General features: G+C 39.6%; 1 protein-coding gene and 1 long non-coding RNA gene across 2 annotated transcripts; one reads left to right on the forward strand and one right to left on the reverse strand.

Moving 5' to 3' along the window:
- Positions 1 to 286: 286 nt before the first annotated feature.
- LOC122649013 lies at positions 287 to 14,972 on the reverse strand. Its single transcript, XR_006331157.1, has 3 exons — positions 14,905 to 14,972; positions 13,825 to 13,827; positions 287 to 297 (listed from the first exon to the last, which is right to left on the reverse strand). It is a non-coding gene; the product is annotated as an uncharacterized LOC122649013 (long non-coding RNA).
- A 46-nt stretch (positions 14,973 to 15,018) lies between these two features.
- LOC122649086 (caffeic acid 3-O-methyltransferase-like) lies at positions 15,019 to 16,165 on the forward strand. The gene is made up of 3 exons (XM_043842454.1): positions 15,019 to 15,211; positions 15,342 to 15,406; positions 15,853 to 16,165. The coding sequence occupies exons 1-3, from the start codon at positions 15,019 to 15,021 to the stop codon at positions 16,147 to 16,149; spliced, it is 555 nt and encodes a 184-aa protein (XP_043698389.1). The 3' UTR covers positions 16,150 to 16,165.
- The last annotated feature ends 800 nt before the right edge of the window (positions 16,166 to 16,965 follow it).

Below are 16,965 nucleotides of genomic sequence, written 5' to 3' on the forward strand. Positions count from 1 at the left end.
ATGCTTTAAATTCTTAAACGAAACAAAAGCATCACTCTTCCTTCTAATGATATAAATCCAAACTTTTTTGGAATAATCATCAATAAAAGAAATAAAGTACTTCGAGCCACTCAAAGACTCAACATCTGCTTCCCAAGTGTCAGAATGTATCAAATCAAGAATATTCTTACTTCTAGCAGTGGAACGGGGAAGGGAAGCTCTGTGGAGCTTTCCAAATAGGCAATCCTCACAAAAAACTAAATTAATAGATTTTAAACCAGGTAGAAGTCCACGATCAAGAAGTACGTGTAGTCCTTGCTTGCTCATGTGTCCCAAGCGCCTGTGCCAGATTGTAGTAGACTGTGTCACAGCATTGGCGACAATAGCTTCACCAACCAGGGTATCTCCGATTAGCCTATATAAGCTGCCTATCAATTCTCCTTTTGCCACGATGAGTGCTCCTTTGACAATCTTCAATCGACCATTTTCTAGTGTAATTTTGTAGCTATCATCATCGAACTTTCCTAAGGACAGTAGACTCTTCCGCAGGTCTTGTATGTGTCGTATACTAGAAATGATACGAGTTGTGCCATCAAACATCGTAACTCGAACATCTCCAATACCTACAATTTTACATGAGTTATCATTACCCATGTATACTGTACCACCACCACATGACTGATATGTATGGAACTAGTCTTTATGCGGCGTCATATGAAAAGAAGCTCCCGAGTCTAGAATCCTTTGATGGTTCACACTCTCAACTGGAACCGCGGACATCACCACGCCATCATCGGATGAATCCTCCATCTCAACAATATTGCCTTGAGAACTTGTTGAAGTAGATGCAATATGAGAATCATATTTTGAGTGTTGCTGATTCTCCTTGGATTTACAATTTTTACGCAAATGACCCTTCTGTCCACATTTCCAACAAGGACCACTTTTACGCCATTTTGATTTGGATCTTGACAATCGACTCCCACTGGAACTTCTGTCTGTGGATCTCCCTCTGGCCATTATTGCAATGCCAAAAGAGCTCTCAAGAGTTTTTCTGCGAGACTCTTCCATAAGCAACGTAGCCACGACCGACTCCGTATCAAGATCAGCTCCAGTACTGAGATTCATGATTAAAGAATCCCACGAATCCGGCATAGAACATAGAAGAAGTGTTACCTTTTTGTTATCATCGATTTTCACTCCGATGAAGGTCAATCTGCTCCACAGGGTATTGAAACCATTTAAGTGTTCTTAGAAAAATGCGCCCTGCTTCATCTTCAGACTCTACAACTGTCGACGAAGAAAAATTTTGTTGGACATTGATTTCCCTTCGTAGAGATTCTTTAACTTGTCCCACAAATCTTTGGCAGTGGTTTGATCAGAGACATTAAAAAGTACAGAATCATCTAAGGCAAGAAGTAAGTCTACCATCGCCGTCTGATCTTTTGCTGCGAAATCAGCATCCAACATATCTCTTGGCTTCTTATCTTTTCTGTCAAGGGCAATTGCACATCCGTCTTTCACCAACACAGCTTGGATTTTCAGTTTCCACAATGGATAATTTGATCCGTTGAATTTTGGCACCTCGAACTTTGACGAAGCCATATCGCAAAGCTGAAACATGTACGCCGACACCGATCAAGTGCCAACAAGGCTTTTCAACCTTGGGCTCTGATACCAATTGTGGCAGAAATTTATCCCACATTGATCGGCACGTACGAAGCCGAAGTGTGTAATAAAGACTCACGAAAAAGTAAAAAGATGTAAAGACACAGGATTTACGTGGTTCGGCACAGTGGCCTACGTCCACGGGGCAATAACATGGAGTTTACTTCACTAGTACAGGAAAAATTACAACACACACCTCACTCACAACACTATATGTGGGACCCACTCAACAAGGAAACTCACTCACAATATAACTCTCACAAATTCCCCAAAGGAATTATACTCAGAGATAATACCCAGAGTACCCTACAAGTGTAACCCAAACCCAAACACAAGAACACACTCAAATCTCTCTGAGAATCCCGTTCTTGGTTATCTGTTCTGTGTCTCAACTCTTCTCCCTTCCTTCCTATTTATAAGCAATTGCAAAGGCTATTCACCACGTTTGCACCGTGCACTGACCGTCCCATTTTCTTCAAAGTTAGGTGTGGTAGATATGGGCTGTGCCGAACTTCTTGAATTCCAATTTGCCAACTTGAAAGAGAGAAAGAGAGAGATGCATTTGTTCCATCTTCATTAGTAGCATTCAAAATGCATTGAATGCAATCTGCAACCAACTAAACAAAGAGTCCAAGCCATGGTGAGGTAAGTCTTCATGCATTTGTTGTTTTACTATTCATGACATCATCTATCACACCTATCTTTTAAAATCCCAATCCCAATCCACCGAACCCTTTTTCTTTTCCTCTTTTCCATTTTTTTTTTATCCTTCTTCCATTAATTTGAAACCACTTGCAGTCCACTTTCTCTTCTTTTTTTTAATCCATTAGCATGTTTGGAGGAATCCTTGACGGCAGAACCGCATTCAGAGGCAACGACCCAATTGTGTCTGGGATCGAGTTCGAGGATTGGGATAAGCTGTAGCTGTTGTTCTTACTTCATTTTGCTTCTGTTATCTAATTTTATTTGGTTTGTAATAAACCCCTTCCCCATCCCCTGGCTTTGATTCCTCTGCCCACCGATACCATGACCTGCCATTGGGTTCAAGCTGCCGGCCATCATCTACAGGTAAACATCCTTCCCTTCTTATTTTTCTGATTTCAGTAGTGCTTGTTAAACTTTCATATATGCTTGACTGCTGTTATTTATTTTTTGTTTATGATTCTTGCCATGTATGATGGATCTATAACTATGTTGCTGTCATTTATTTTTTATGATTCTTGCCATGCGTGACGTATGATCTTTTATCATTCTCTGTGTTTAGCTTTAGATCTAAAACGAAATATGTCTCTGCGGTCTTTGTCATGATATTTTCAAGTTTAATTCCAAAGGGAAACCATTCTTGAAGTTTGACTCTCAAATAGATCCCAACAATTTGGTGTACTGTATTAGACACTGTATATATTTGGCTTTGGAGCAGGATGGGTAATCATGGATTTGTTCCAAGGCCCAAATCTCTGGTTCATAACAGCCCATTCATAAGCCCATTCTTTTTAGATCCTTTTGTCAAAGAGCATCTGTAAAATCTATCTAGCCCCATTGATAAAGCCCATTGCCTAATTTTGGAAATCTCAACCAGGCCCATTAATGAACCTAGTTGTAAAATTCAGCCCATTCCAAGATCAGATGGGTATTTCAATCTTCTTTGGTTCTATTATCTAGGTCAGTTTTGAATCAAATCTTCACTAATTGAAAAGTCCTTTATTTTCTTTTTTAGTAGCATTTGTTTGAGCCCATAACCCATCAATAGATTAAGGCCCATATTGATTTGGAGCCAATTGGCTTTGGCTTTGGTTTAGGCATCGGCCAATCGACCAAGATTAGGCCATGAGTGGAGAGGTCATAACCCACACTTGGGTTTGAGTGTATGTTACCGTCTAAAGTGGGATCTCAGGGTTTGTATCACTCGATACCTTTTGGTCGACCTTAGATTTGGAAAGTGTGAGAAGGAAAGAGCCCATCCGGTGGCCATGAGTCAAAATACAAAATATATTAGGCCCCGTGGGATGTGGATGTATAGGACTGGATTTGGGCTAGCCCGTCATCTAGTCCGTAGATGTCTAGAAATTCGTTTTTGCTTACTTGACATGACTAAGATTAGTAGATTTGCATATTTTAATTATGTGAATTCCATGCATGCCATGTCTAGTTAAATTAGAATAATTTAGCTATGTATTGCATGTGCTGACATGATTAGATTGTACATATTCATTATTTTTAATTGTTTGTTTAACCACTTTAAATACCCTAGGGTAGAATGATATAGGAATTTGGCATAGGGTTGCTCAGTCTGTACATAGATACCTAGTCCTAGGTGTTCAGTTCTAGGATGACTCAGATCTAGAATAATTAGTTTTAGGGTTGCAAGCAAGATCTATCCAAGCAAATGGTCAAAGGAAAGGACGACCGGTTCCGGCTGGGCGGACTGGGTGCCTAACACCTTCCCAGTTCGTAACTTGACACTTACCCAATGATCTGAGTGGACCTCAGCCTTTATCCATTGAGTCATTAGTCTTTCCCGCAGTGGGAATACTTATGGGTCCTAGACCCTTTCTAGGTGGCGGCTCCTATTGACCCGTTTACCCTTTTAGAAGGAATTAGGGTATTTGCTTTAGGGTTCACAGGCGAGATCCGGTTCGCACATAGACAACCCCTTATCAGGTGGATTTGGATTTTCAGAACCCATGGTTCTTACAGTGGCGACTTCGCTGGAGACATGTCAAACTCCTGATTGACCATTGTTTGCTTAGCTTGCTTGTAATTTTAGTTGTAGTTTTCTTTGTTAATTTTCTTTTCATGCATTCGCACTCACGTCATTACATTGTGCACTGCACGGTCTGCTTCTACCCTCGTGGTGTTATTGGTAAGGCCCCATATGCAGTTGTGGGATTCCCCCATGGCATCACAATTCTTGATCCTGTATCGTTTTAAGTCACAACTGATCATAACAATCGATGTATTACCTAGTGATCTCCAGGCCATACATTTAGGTGTGCCTTGGAAGGCACTATAGGACAGTTCTTGGATTGTTTTATCGAGTTGTTTCCTCAAAGCGGTATAAAAAGGATCTGCTGACGTATCCACGGACACAACTATGACCGGTACAATATGGTGCTCCTTGACAAGGGGACCCTGTCTTAAGCTAAGCCAATTTTGTGCAAGCATCATGTAGGAACATAGATCCAATACTTAGGTTCGCCACAACTAATGTAAGTATTGTTTGAGGTTCAAATTTGAACACCGATGTAGATAGCATTATATGTGTTATTCCGTCACCCACCAACGGGGGTTTTGAGTTTCTACCCTCTTTTCATTGAGGTATGAGTGTTTGTTTTCTCTACTAGCGTTTCATTCCACTGTAGGGGTGGTATCATAGGGTGATTCCTATGTCCACTCCAAGATTGTTGTGATTGGGGTGATGCCTACACGACCAATCTAGAAACAGTGTGTGTTTCAACTGATAGGGAACCATGCGTTTGTACCTTGATGTTGAGGATGAACTCAATTTCCTCCATCACACAGTGCTTGGCGATTGATTCGATGTAATGCCATCTATACGGGTGTTCTTGTTTGAACCACCTTGTTTGATCCGTTAGTTGAGAGTTCCCTCAACTTTGGCATTGAGTTGATGGTACTCTCAATTGAGCTAACTTGCTCGGTATAGTCACCCTTTGTTCTTTCTTTTTCATGTGGGAATTACTTTAGCTTAGTTCTATCCGATCCAACCTGTTATCAACCAAGATGTTTTAGCTCGGCCTAATCTAGGCTGCCTCATTAGACTCTTTCATACCAGACTTTTGATTCACATGATTTTCATAGCATTGTTTTACATAGATGGTTGAAACATTAGGATCTTTGCATCTTTGGCAAACCCCTTTGATCCAAAGGCAGCCAATTAGAGTCCTTGAAATAGAATCATTCTACCTAAATCTTTGATTTGCAAAATTGATTTTCAAAATATTGCTAGTTCAGGCCTTAGCATTTTCTGACTAAAGAGTCAATTGATTTTAATTGATTTCCAATCAACCAGATTCTAGTCATTAAATATTTAAAGGGTAGATAGGTTTTACCTTTTGTCTTTTGAATTTGAGAATGCTTTGAGTTGTTTCCTCGATATTTTGATCATGTACAGTCAAAATGAATTTGTGTCAAAATTTCCATTGGATATGATTCCAGTCAAGTTTTTCAGAAATTGATTGGCGTGATTCCTACCCTATTGTACTTGGTACCTCCACATCAAGTGATTTTCGATTAGTGGTTTTGGTTAGAAAGTTTGAACCCATATTGGTCAGAGCATTGTTTCCCATGCTATTAGAAGCTTTCCTATGTAGCATAGTTCACTCCTCCCGATTTGCATGAACCGAGCTAAGCATCTTGGTCCTCAATGAATTAGGCCAACATAGAACCGGGTTAATTTTGTTCCCATATGAACTAACTTGTTAAACTAACCTTCTTTGAATCGTGTCACATGTATATGTTTTGGGTGAGCACTTAAAATCCTATACTCGCATGTTTTGCATGTATGGGTCTTACTTGATTTTGGTTGAAAGATAAACCATTTGGACCTAAGATCGGTCCCCCACCCTTCAAAAGTCTTGAGCATAGGAGTAGCTCCATGTGAGTTTGAATTAGGGTCAAAAGAGATCCATTTAGAATGACCCAATGCATAGGTTGAGTTTTGATTTGGCATCATTTTAGTCATTGAATTTTTCCATCTGTGAACCAAACCTTTCACCGGCATCCTACCCTCATCTAGTTTCTCTTCATTCCTCTCTTCATCAAGACCATCTTAAGCATTGCCCTAGTATTCTAAGCAGCCATGAGTCAGAACAATGATCCTCCACCACTTCCACCTATGGATCCTTTGGAAGCTCGAGTCGTCAGAATAGAAGCAATGATGGAACAAGTGTTGGACTTGGTCTGAAACCAATTGGATGTAGCCCGCCCTGGTCCGAAACCAAGGAAATCTGATATGTTGTCTGTTTTCATTACTTTTAAGGCTCATGTTGAGACTTTTTTTTTTTGTTGCAAAATACAAATCTATCCAATTTGATTGGGGGAGGGGAATTCCAGAAGATGGATCCTTTTCTTTGTTTACATGGTATTTCACATAGAATTTCATGTCTACACACTCCGACACAAAATGTCTTGCCGAGAGAAAGCATAGACATATAATTGAAACTGGCCTTGCACTCTTGTACCATGCACATTTGCCCTCTAATCTTTTAGCCATTTACTTAATTAATCGACTTCCTTCTCCAGTTACTGGTAACATAAGTCCATTGCAATGTCTATTTGTGATGTTCCCGATTATACCTTTTTACGCACATTCGGATGTTTATGCTATCCATGGCTACATCTATATTCTCAACATAAGTTGGATCCTCGGTCTCCAACACATTTGATGTCTCAACAACCCATCAATCAGTCTTCTACTATTTAATATCCTATTTAGGCCCAACAACAATCTCCACTTAATGGGTTCTTATTACGTCAGTCCCCCTTGGCTCACTGACCAACACATCTAGTACCTTAATAGCCCATGACTCAGCCTTCTCTTGTTTCACGTCCTACCAAAGTCCCACACAATAACTCCAACATATTGGGTAATTTGCCTTCTAACTCGCAATCTCCTTCACCTATTCTTACACATTTACCCAGTGATGTTTTGCCAGTGAAACAAACTTGTTCTACTATTCCGTCATCCCATCCAATGACTATTCGGTCTCTCACCCATTCTCTCCGACGATTGACTCATATGAATCTCATTGCTACTAAGCATCCGCTACCTGATTCTATTGAACCAACCTGTTACATTCAGGCCATGAGGTTTGCCCCTTGGTGAGTCATGATGCAAGAAGAGTTTAATGCTCTTCTCAAGAATGATACTTGGACCTTGGTGCTTCCCTCCTTGTCATATAATGTCATTGGTTGTAAGTGGTTTTTTTTTTTACTAACGTGACATTCCGATGGCTCGATCGAGCGCTACAAGGCACGACTTGTGGCCGAGGGTTTCCATCAATGCCCCGGCCTTGATTTTGAACCTTTAGTCCCGTTATTAAACCGACAGCTATTCATGTTGTGCTCTCTCTTGCTGTAACAAATGGATGGTCCTTAAACCAACTTGATGTACAAAACACATTTGTACATGAAACCACTAGATGAAACCGTATATATGATTCAGCCACCCGGCTTTGTTGACACTTCTTGGCCTGATTTTGTTTGCCATATATAGAAATCCTTGTATGGTCTGAAACAGGCTCCAAGGGCTTGGTATACACGACTAAGTTCTTTCCTACTTTCTTAGCGATTTCAGTCTTCCAAAATTGATACTTCTTTGTTCATTTACATTAAGAATGGGGTTGTTTCATATTTCTTGATATATGTCGATGGTCTTCTTATAACGGGTAACTCTGAAACAGCTAATGGGGGAGTTGGTTAATGATCTGTCTGAAACATTTGCCTTGAAGGATCTTGGGTCCTTTCATTTTTTTAGGTATTGAAAAAACAAGGTCTTCTACCGGCTTGTTTTATAGTTAGCGATAATATATTACTGACCTTGCTTCAACACATGGACATGACTATTGCTAAACCAGTCTCTACACTTTATCAACACTTCCCCTTACAACTTCATCTGGCACAGCATTGGGTGATGGAGCTCTTCAATATCTCTTGGTGACCTGACCTGACATTAGTTATGCTGTGAACGAGGTTGTACAATTTATGCATTTGTTTACACCCTATTTTTGGTCTATTTTGGTCAATAGACAAATAGATCGAAATCTATTTATGTCAAGACTGACTTGTCAGTAAGTGACCGAAAAACGATCAGTGATTGAAAATGGTCAGAAGCAGTCAGATAAAAAATGGTCAATGATCAAAAATGGTCAATGACCGAAAATGGTTAGAAACGGTCAATGACCAAAAACGGTCAAAAAATGATCAATGACCGATAAACGATCAGCGATTGACGAACGGTCAGTGACCGGCGAACGGTCAGCAAGGTGGTTACAACCAACTCTCAAAGAAGTGGGTAGTTGTGAAACTACCTAGTATGCCATGAAATGGGTTCCTTTGAATTTGAAAAAAAAAACAAAGTGGGAAGGTAGTGCAGGAGGTTATGTGCAGTTACGTAACCACCTACAAGTGTTCAAATTTAAATTCAAATGTGAAGTGACGGAGATGGGAAGTTACTTAACCACCTAATGACTACAAGGGATTGCCAGCAACAACTATATAAGTGATGATGGCGATGAAGAAGAGATCCACAAATCAATCACTCAACAAACTTACATTTTACTTATCTTTCCTTTCCTTGTATTGTTTTATTTTCCTTTCATGATGGTGTTAACTTAAGGTTTTTCTTGTTTTTGCTTTATGCACCCTTATGATTCGCACTGTAGATCATTCACGACAAGTAATCCAAAGTGCTATTCCAGTCCATTGTCAAGGTCATTTGTTTATCTGTTATCCTTGAGAAGTCCTTGGAGTACCGGGGCACGAGTAGAACCTTAGACCGCTGCGACTGAACAGGGTCTCTTGCTCCATTCCAGCCACACCATGTTGGTTGAAGGATTTTTAGCATAACATTTTTGGCATACCCGGTGGGACACCAGCCAGAATTGAATCTTATTGCCAAGAAGAAGAATTGTCGGTGTAGGGTATCCAATCCCGAATCAGGTGCTGAAAGGTACTCAACTGGGGGCAAACCCCATTGTAAATGAGCACCATGAAGCCGGAATCATCAAAAGGGTATCAAGCACATAGTGAAAGAGAGTCTTATGCAACCACATATGGACTTTATAGCATCGTCCACAGTGGTTGCAGGGGGCATTGTTTGCACCCTATTTTCGGTCAATTTTACTCGATAGACAAATAGACCAAAATCTATTTATGTAAAGACCAACTTGTTAGTAAGTGACCAAAAAAGGGTCAGTGACTGAAAACAGTCAGAAGCAGTCAGACCGAAAATGATTAATGACTAAAAATGGTAAAAAACGGTCAATGACAAAAAACGGGAGTCTTATGGAACCACATGTGGAATTTATAGCATCGTCCACATGGTTGCAGGGGGCATTGTTTACACCCTATTTCGGTCAATAGATAAATAGATGAAAATCTATTTATATCAAGACTGACTTGTTAGTAAGTGACCGGAAAATGGTCAATGATTGATAACGGTTAGAAGCAGTTAGGTCGAAAACGATCAATGATCGAAAATGGTCAATGATCGAAAATGGTCAAAAACGGTCAATGATCGAAAAATGGTCAGAAAATGGTCAATGACCTATAAACAGTCAGCGACTAACGAATGGGCAGTGACCAGCAAATGGTCAGCAAGGTGGTTACAACCAACTCTCAAAAAAGTGGGTAGTTGTGAAACTACCTAGTATGCCATGAAATGGGTTTCTTTGAATTTGAAAAAAAACAAAGTGGGAAGGTGGTGAAGGAGGTTATGTGAAGTTACGTAACCACCTACAAGTGTTCAAATTTAAATTCAAATGTGAAGTGATGGAGATGGGAAGTTACTTAGCCACCTAATGACTACAAGGGATTGCTAGCCACAACTATATAAGTGATGATGGTGATGAAGAACAGATCCACAAATCAATCACACAACGAACTTGCATTTTACTTATCTTTCCTTTCCTTATATTGTTTTATTTTCCTTTCATGATGGTGTGAACTTAAGGTATTTCTTGTTTTAGCTTTATGCACCCTTATAATTCGCACTGTAGATCATTCACAACAAGTAATCCAAAGTGCAATTCCAATCCATTGTCAAGGTCATTTGTTTGTCTGTTATCCTTGAGAAGTCCTTGGAGTACCGGGGCACGAGTAGAACCTTAGACCGCAGCGACTGAATAGGGTGTCTTGCTCCATTCCAGCCACACCAGGTTGGTTGAAGGATTTTTAGCATAACAGCATTACCCCTATAATGTGCATTGGTTTGTTGTTAAACGCATTTTGTGTGATCTCAAATCCTCGGTTGATTATGGTCTTCTTTTTATCCGAGCAGTCCCTTCTTCAATGCATCTAACCGCCTATTTTGACACGAACTGGGATGACTGCTCAGATGATCGCCAGTCTACCACAAGGTATTGTGTATTTCTTGGATCCCACTTGTCCTCATGGTGTTCACGCAGACAACGAACGGTGTCGCAATCTTCCATAGAAGCCGAGTATCGAGCAGTTGCTGTAGAATTGATTTGAGTTCGTTCACTGCTTAAAGAACTTGGTGTCTATTTAGCTCATCCCCCAGTGATTTGGTCTGACAATGTGGGAGCTATGTATCTCTCGCCTAACCCAGTTTTTCATTCCCGGACAAAACACAATGAGATAAATTTTCTATATGTTTTGACCAGGGATCAAGTGGCCGATGTGTTAACAAAGAACCTCTCTCGTGTTCGTTCTCTTTTTCTTCGTGGCAAACTGACAGTAGGTTCCCCTCCCCTCAACTTGAGGGGGCCTGATAGAGCTACGCCATCATAGGCAGATAGAATTGAAATAACCCAGTGGAAAGTTAGAGGAATCACGTGGATAGTTAGTCAATTATATTTTATGGTTATTTCTTGTAATATAATTATGTGTAATCTGTAGCTTATCTAATATGACAAAACACAGACTCTTTCATCTATAACTATACGTAAACACACAATTTTCTTTATTATAAGACAAAAGGTTTCGTGCACGGTAGTCATGGTGCATGGCCGTGCTTGCAACTGTTGGATAGGGATGAGGGGTTGTGTCCTATATACGATCATGCCCATCCAACGGTTGAAAGCATGGCCTTGCATGGTACCATGCATGATCGTGTACGAAAAACTCTTCCCTTATTATAAATACTAGACCACCCAAAATGAAAAACACTCATGCACCCACGTTACCTCGCCTCGCCTACACTATGATGACAAATACCAAGTAAAACAAAAAAAGGGGAATTTCCTAGATCTACTAGACTAAAAAAAGATTTACAAAACCAGTAGCTGTAAATTATGTTTTACATTTAAAAGTCACTTGATTTAAAAAGATTTAACAAACCCCCATGTGAGTAAAAGAAGTTAAATGAATAACTCAAAATGCCCCCAGCATCCTTCTCTCTCTCCTTCTTCTTCTTCTCCGAGGAAACCAACCACTCTCTCCTACAACCACTCCCTTGATCCCTCTCTCTTGCAATCCTGCCCCCACCCTTCTCCTTGCAAACCCGCCCCGTACCACCACCTCCACTGCCAGCCACCCCTTAGATTTCATCTTCGTCTTCATCCACTTCTCCTGAGAGAGAGGGGAGATGAAGATAGAGGAAGAAATGAAGAGTGGGAATTGATTGGTTTGTATGATAGCTGAGGAGCTGTGAGTAAGAAGGAAGGAAAAAGTTAGTCCTCTCTCTCTCTTTCTCTCTTTCTCTCTTTCTCTCTTTCTCTCTCACACACGAGAATACACAAGTGACAAGTCTATGCTACAGAGGTATTTGGTTCGTCGGTACGTGGCTCTTCTAAATGGGTCCGGAGTTTTGTTTGTGAGTGGAGATAGTAAGATAGAGTAAGACCCTATTTGGATGGACTTAAAATATGAGCTGTTGGTTGTGGAGGATGGATTAGTGGTTGGCGTGGATTTGGTTTTAGATTCTTTTATTGGAAGGGCAAGTCAGAAATCACGGCGATGTCTTCTGCAACAGAGAAGACAAAATCAACTGCATTAATGAAGACAAAGATGAAATCTTATGGGTGGTTGACTGTGGAAGATTGTCTCATAAAAAAACAAACAAGTAACGAAGATTGAGAAATAGAACCATATGACTTGATTAGTAAATCTTTAATTTTAAATTCATTTTAAAACGAACAAGATTATGGAGGACAAAAGCCCAAGTACATGGCAAGGGCGACGCAAGATTCAAATTCCCCTGCTTCATTCATTCTCGACTAACCATTGAAGAGCACATCGCAAAGCCACAATTACTTCATTAGCAATGGTGGGCGCAATGGGGTTTGAATATAAAATTCACTTTATTTCTTAGTAAGGGTAGGGTGTACTCAATCACATTCAAATTTATAATTCCTTCTCTTTTATTTGGTAATACTCAATGTAAAGTTGACTTAGGGTCAGTTGAGATTCCCCCCATTCCTTACGCCATTGGAATCAATTCAGATTCTCTAAGGCGCGCGCAATGATTACCTTACTCCCGCTGAAGCAAGACATTTGGCAGGGGTAAGGAGATCTTTGCACGCACGGCTCAGTCCGCGCGGTTCAAGCCACTACGAATAGCGCACCGTAGAGGATCTGGATCCAATGTCCACATTCGATGATGAAAAACAGATAAATGTGTCAAAACTGAGCTAATAAAGAAATTAAGGTTCGGTTTCTTGGTCTAGTTTGGATTCGATTGTTTTTTATCGATTTTTCTTATCGATCGGTTTGACATTGGCTTCAGTCAAGTTTGGGCTTGATTTACGTTGTATATATAAATTTTTTTTTAATGATTTTCAGGTTGTTATTAGTTTGGGTTCAGTTTTGGTCCGATTTTTCATGTTTGGTACAGTTTTCAATTGATCGATCCAATGCGATTCAGTTTCCAGACGACTTGATAATTCCCCAATCTAAAGCCGGTACAATAAGCCTTGGTTCGTTACACATTTTGACACCCCTACAAGTGGAAGTCCTCTTTTCCTTTCCAAAGGATATTCTAAAGTTTGATATTTAGTCTGATAAATCTCAATAAACTATGGGATTGAATTTTCTGTGTATATTATTGATGTAATGAGCAGTATTTATACAAGAAAATGCAAGGGTCAATCACCCAACAAATATGGAAAGGACCTAATCTATTCCTAAGAATATGTTACAGTGTCAATTATCCTAATCAAGGGTAGATAAGGATCAATTATCCTAGTCATGGGGTAGGAAAGGATCAATTATCTTAGTCATGGGGTAGGTATGAAAACTCATGTGGTAATAAACTTCTTTGGTCATGAGAGTGTATGCACAAAAGAAAAAAAAAAAAAAAATGAAGAGGTCAGGGAATACGTCTCATGATATTTTTTTTCGTTCTTGGCTGCTCATCAAAACTAGCTTAATGTCGCCTTCACGATTCCAGAAGGTGTTATGAGAGAGTGAGGACTCGAATCCTTATATGGACCACGAAACCGTCTTCAATCCCTTCAGTTACTACCAACATGGGACTATCTAAGTAGCCCATATATGAGAAAGAAAAAAGAAAAATTAAAAAATGGACCTAGCTCTTGACTCTTTCAGTTCCTGGCGTGTGGTTTACACGGCTGCGTGTTCTCTCTCTATATATATCAGCTGTGTAGTCCAAGCCATTTTAGCCTGTGCGTGTGCAAAAATATACATTTGTGACTTCAATAAGAAGAAATATGGCATCAGCAATAGCAAACCTGGGGCCTGAAGAATTCGACGAAGAAGAACAATGCTGCTTATCGATCGGTTGTTCATAAGGTCATGAAAGCGGTCATAGATCTAAATCTGATAGATATCATGGAAAAAACTGGTCCAGAAAAACAACTTTCCTGTGTAGAGATAGCAGCTTTGCTCCCTATAAAGAACAACCCAGATGCACCTGATATGCTTGATCGTATCTTCCGTCTCTTAACCAGCTATTCCGTATTCACTTCCTCTCAATTCACTGGTGATGATGGTAAAGTTCAAAGGCTGTATGGTTTAGGACCTGTTTGCAAACATTTTGCTTCAAATGAAGATGGAGGTTTGTTGTGTCATTTGGTTCACTTGACTCAAGATAAGGTCTTCTTGGATAGTTGGTTAGTCTTCCATAATTTGTTATTAATCCATTAATATGTACAATATTACTTTAGTGTTTGTTATGTGTGTCTTGAATTATTGTATGCTTCGATCCGACATTTTTTGGTGGCGACCTGAAGGAGAAATTTTGTGAGATCTGCGATGGTAGCGGATGTACTGGAAGAGTATTACCCTGTTTTATTGTCTTGTTGACTAAACAAGAGTGAGAAGAGTGATTTTGGGAATTTTCGTATTAGGGTTTTCTAGGGAGAGTTCTTGCTGCAATTTTCAGTGTTTTTGAGAGATCTCCAATCCATTAATTTTCTTCATTACATAGTGAATCATTTTCAGCTTCGCCCATAAGTGTATCACATTAAATTGGTGTGTGAACCACGTTAAAACTCTGTGTCATCCTTGCTTGAATCTTTTTTGTTTCATTGTGTTTCTTGGTGTTTGCGTTAATAGTGTCTTTATTCATCTTGATAATATGAATATTGTAGGCACCACTTGAAAGATGCCGTTCTTGAAGGAGGAGTTCCATTTAACAAAGCCCATGGAATGCCAATCTATGACTACCTTGGCATTAACCCAAGGTTCAACCAAATTTTCAATAGAGCAATGTGTATCACCTCCATCACATTATTGAAACTAATAATTGAGGTTTATGAGGGATTTGACAATGTGAATGTGGTGGTTGATGTGGGTGGTGGAGTAGGGAAAACTCTTGAGTTGATCACTTTCAAACACCCTACCATTAAGGGTATTAACTTTGATTTACCACATGTGATAGCTGATGCACCACCTTATCCTGGTAATATATTCTTGTACAAATCATAGATAGTTCTTTCTTTCCTTTTTTTTTTTTTTTTTCTAACTTTCTATTTTAGTTTTATAAATGTTGAAGACAAAGGATAGTTTTTAACAATTTTGTTTATTGCCAGGGGTGGAGCATGTTGTAGGTGAAATGTTTTTGAGTGTTCCAAAAGGGGACATCATCTTTATGAAGGTAAGCACATGTATATATATATATGCCTAGTTGAATGGTTCCTTTCGTGACTTATATATATTTTCAAGGAGAATATATGTTTCCTGTGGGGGAGCGTACTATCCCAGCAAAGATAAAGAGGGGGTGAAATGACTACCCCGCTCCCATTAAAGGTGGAAATGACTGTCCACCTGATACTTTTCTGCACATATAGGAGCTACGCTCTCTCACAGGAAACACTTCCCCTATTATTCAGTTAATGAATGTTGTAGTTCATGACTTCCTTCATGGTTGTTAAATTAATGTCAACCAAAATCGTTTATTGAAACCATTTAATAAACATTAGGAGGATTTTGATTTCTACCTACTACATTCTGAATCAAATCAAATCGAACCATTTAACCCAAAACCAAACCGTTTACCACCCTTTAACTAATATTTTGTATGTTTCTTAAAACTGCTTGTAGACCGTACTTCATAACTGGGGTGATGAGCATTGCTTGAGTATATTGAAGAATTGCTATGAATCCCTACCAGAAAATGGGAAGGTGGTTGTTTTGGAGACGATTGTTCCAGAGATACCTGAGACTACTTTGCTAGCAAAAACTACACTTGGAATGGATTTGGTTATGATGACACAACACATGGGAGGTAAGGAGAGGACTGAGAAGGAATACAAGGCCTCGGCAAGTGGTGCTGGATTTAGTGGCGTTACACTCGTCTTTCGTCTTGCTGCCTTCTCTGTCATGGAATTCTATAAATAGATATGTGAAAACCCTACGTGCATGGGTGTATTGCATGAGTTCCAACTCATCAAGCTAGCTATACATGATAGACAATAAAATACATAAGGGCATGTTAGTCTTTATTATTCCTATAATTCCTACTTATGGTATGTCTTTGAAGAAGTTAATGTTGAACCCATTTACACATATAATTTCAATGTATGTTGTTCTTGGAGCAGTTTTTTTGTTTTTAAATTTTTTTTTTTTTTTTAATAGAGAATATATTCAACACTGAGCAAGATATAAAAGGGGCCCCTAATATATTAACCATGCAAATATGGACAGATATCTTGAGGTTTTCCTGCCCAAATAGGAGGCCTTCGAATAGTGCCCTTTCAAGTGTTTTGGTGTTCCTAGCCCTTTGTTTATGGGCTTTGTCTCTTGGTTTTGATGGTTAATTTTGAGGTTGTTTTATGGGCGAAAATCAAGGTTAATCGACCAGAATGGGAAGTACTCCATTCCACAAGATTGTGATCATATGCTCTAGGCCTTCTACCAATCCCCTCACAAGATCTATGTGTTAGAATCGTGGGTACGATCAGGTGGAAGCAAATTGGAATCGTTGCAACTGATGGGATAAACCATTCAAAACACAAAATGATACTTAGAGTTTCGATCGTTACCTGAAACTTCACAAGTGCAAAGCCTCCACGCGATCTTAGCCCTTTCGCAATGAGTCCCACACACACGTATAGCTTTGCGTTCCCTTGAATGCAAGTTCCTCCACAATCAGTTGGGTTTTTACCAAAATCCTAATCACTGACTGGTAGAGAAGAAAACTGGAGAAGATGGAAA

This window comes from Telopea speciosissima, chromosome 1, assembly GCF_018873765.1.
Source record: "Telopea speciosissima isolate NSW1024214 ecotype Mountain lineage chromosome 1, Tspe_v1, whole genome shotgun sequence".
Classification (NCBI taxonomy): domain Eukaryota; kingdom Viridiplantae; phylum Streptophyta; class Magnoliopsida; order Proteales; family Proteaceae; genus Telopea; species Telopea speciosissima.

What these genes read in the sequence shown, in the direction of transcription:
- LOC122649086 (XM_043842454.1), top strand. Translation starts at nt 15,019, where the DNA reads ATGTGTATCACCTCCATCACATTATTGAAACTAATAATTGAGGTTTAT. An exon ending in TGATGCACCACCTTATCCTG is followed by an intron (nt 15,212 to 15,341) that starts GTAATATATTCT and finishes GTTTATTGCCAG; the next exon opens with GGGTGGAGCATGTTGTAGGT. An exon ending in GGGACATCATCTTTATGAAG is followed by an intron (nt 15,407 to 15,852) that starts GTAAGCACATGT and finishes AACTGCTTGTAG; the next exon opens with ACCGTACTTCATAACTGGGG.